Here is a 270-nt window from a genome sequence, read left to right on the forward strand (position 1 = left end):
CCGCCCCCGTGCCAAGCCGGGGGACATCAGCAGCTTCCTTTCCACCGTGCCTGGGCTCCTCAAAGTCTTCGAAGCCTACGTGGCTTGTCTCATCTTCTCATTGCTGGATAACTACACTTTGAAAGCCGGCCTGCAGTGGTGCGTGGCTGTCTACTCCATCTGCTTCATCATCACCCTCCTCATCATCATCTTCACCATTGGCCGGTGCCTCAGCTACATCCCCTGCCCGCTGGAGAAGATGCTGGTGGCCTACAACGCCCTGGCTCTGAT

The 270-nt window shown here is 57.8% G+C and overlaps 1 protein-coding gene across 1 annotated transcript in view; it reads left to right on the plus strand.

Moving 5' to 3' along the window:
• Positions 1-262, plus strand: part of LOC104275554 (myeloid-associated differentiation marker-like) — a gene marked incomplete at both ends in the record, with an annotated part of 628 nt that extends 366 nt beyond the window's left edge. The window contains one exon of the mRNA XM_009871540.1: positions 8-262. Within this exon, the coding sequence (XP_009869842.1) occupies positions 8-262 (255 nt within the window). The remainder of the gene's footprint in view (positions 1-7) is intronic.
• Between the last annotated feature and the right edge of the window lie 8 nt (positions 263-270).

The sequence above is a fragment of the Apaloderma vittatum genome, unplaced genomic scaffold, assembly GCF_000703405.1.
Source record: "Apaloderma vittatum isolate BGI_N311 unplaced genomic scaffold, ASM70340v1 scaffold35076, whole genome shotgun sequence".
In the NCBI taxonomy this organism is placed as follows: Eukaryota; Metazoa; Chordata; class Aves; order Trogoniformes; family Trogonidae; genus Apaloderma; species Apaloderma vittatum.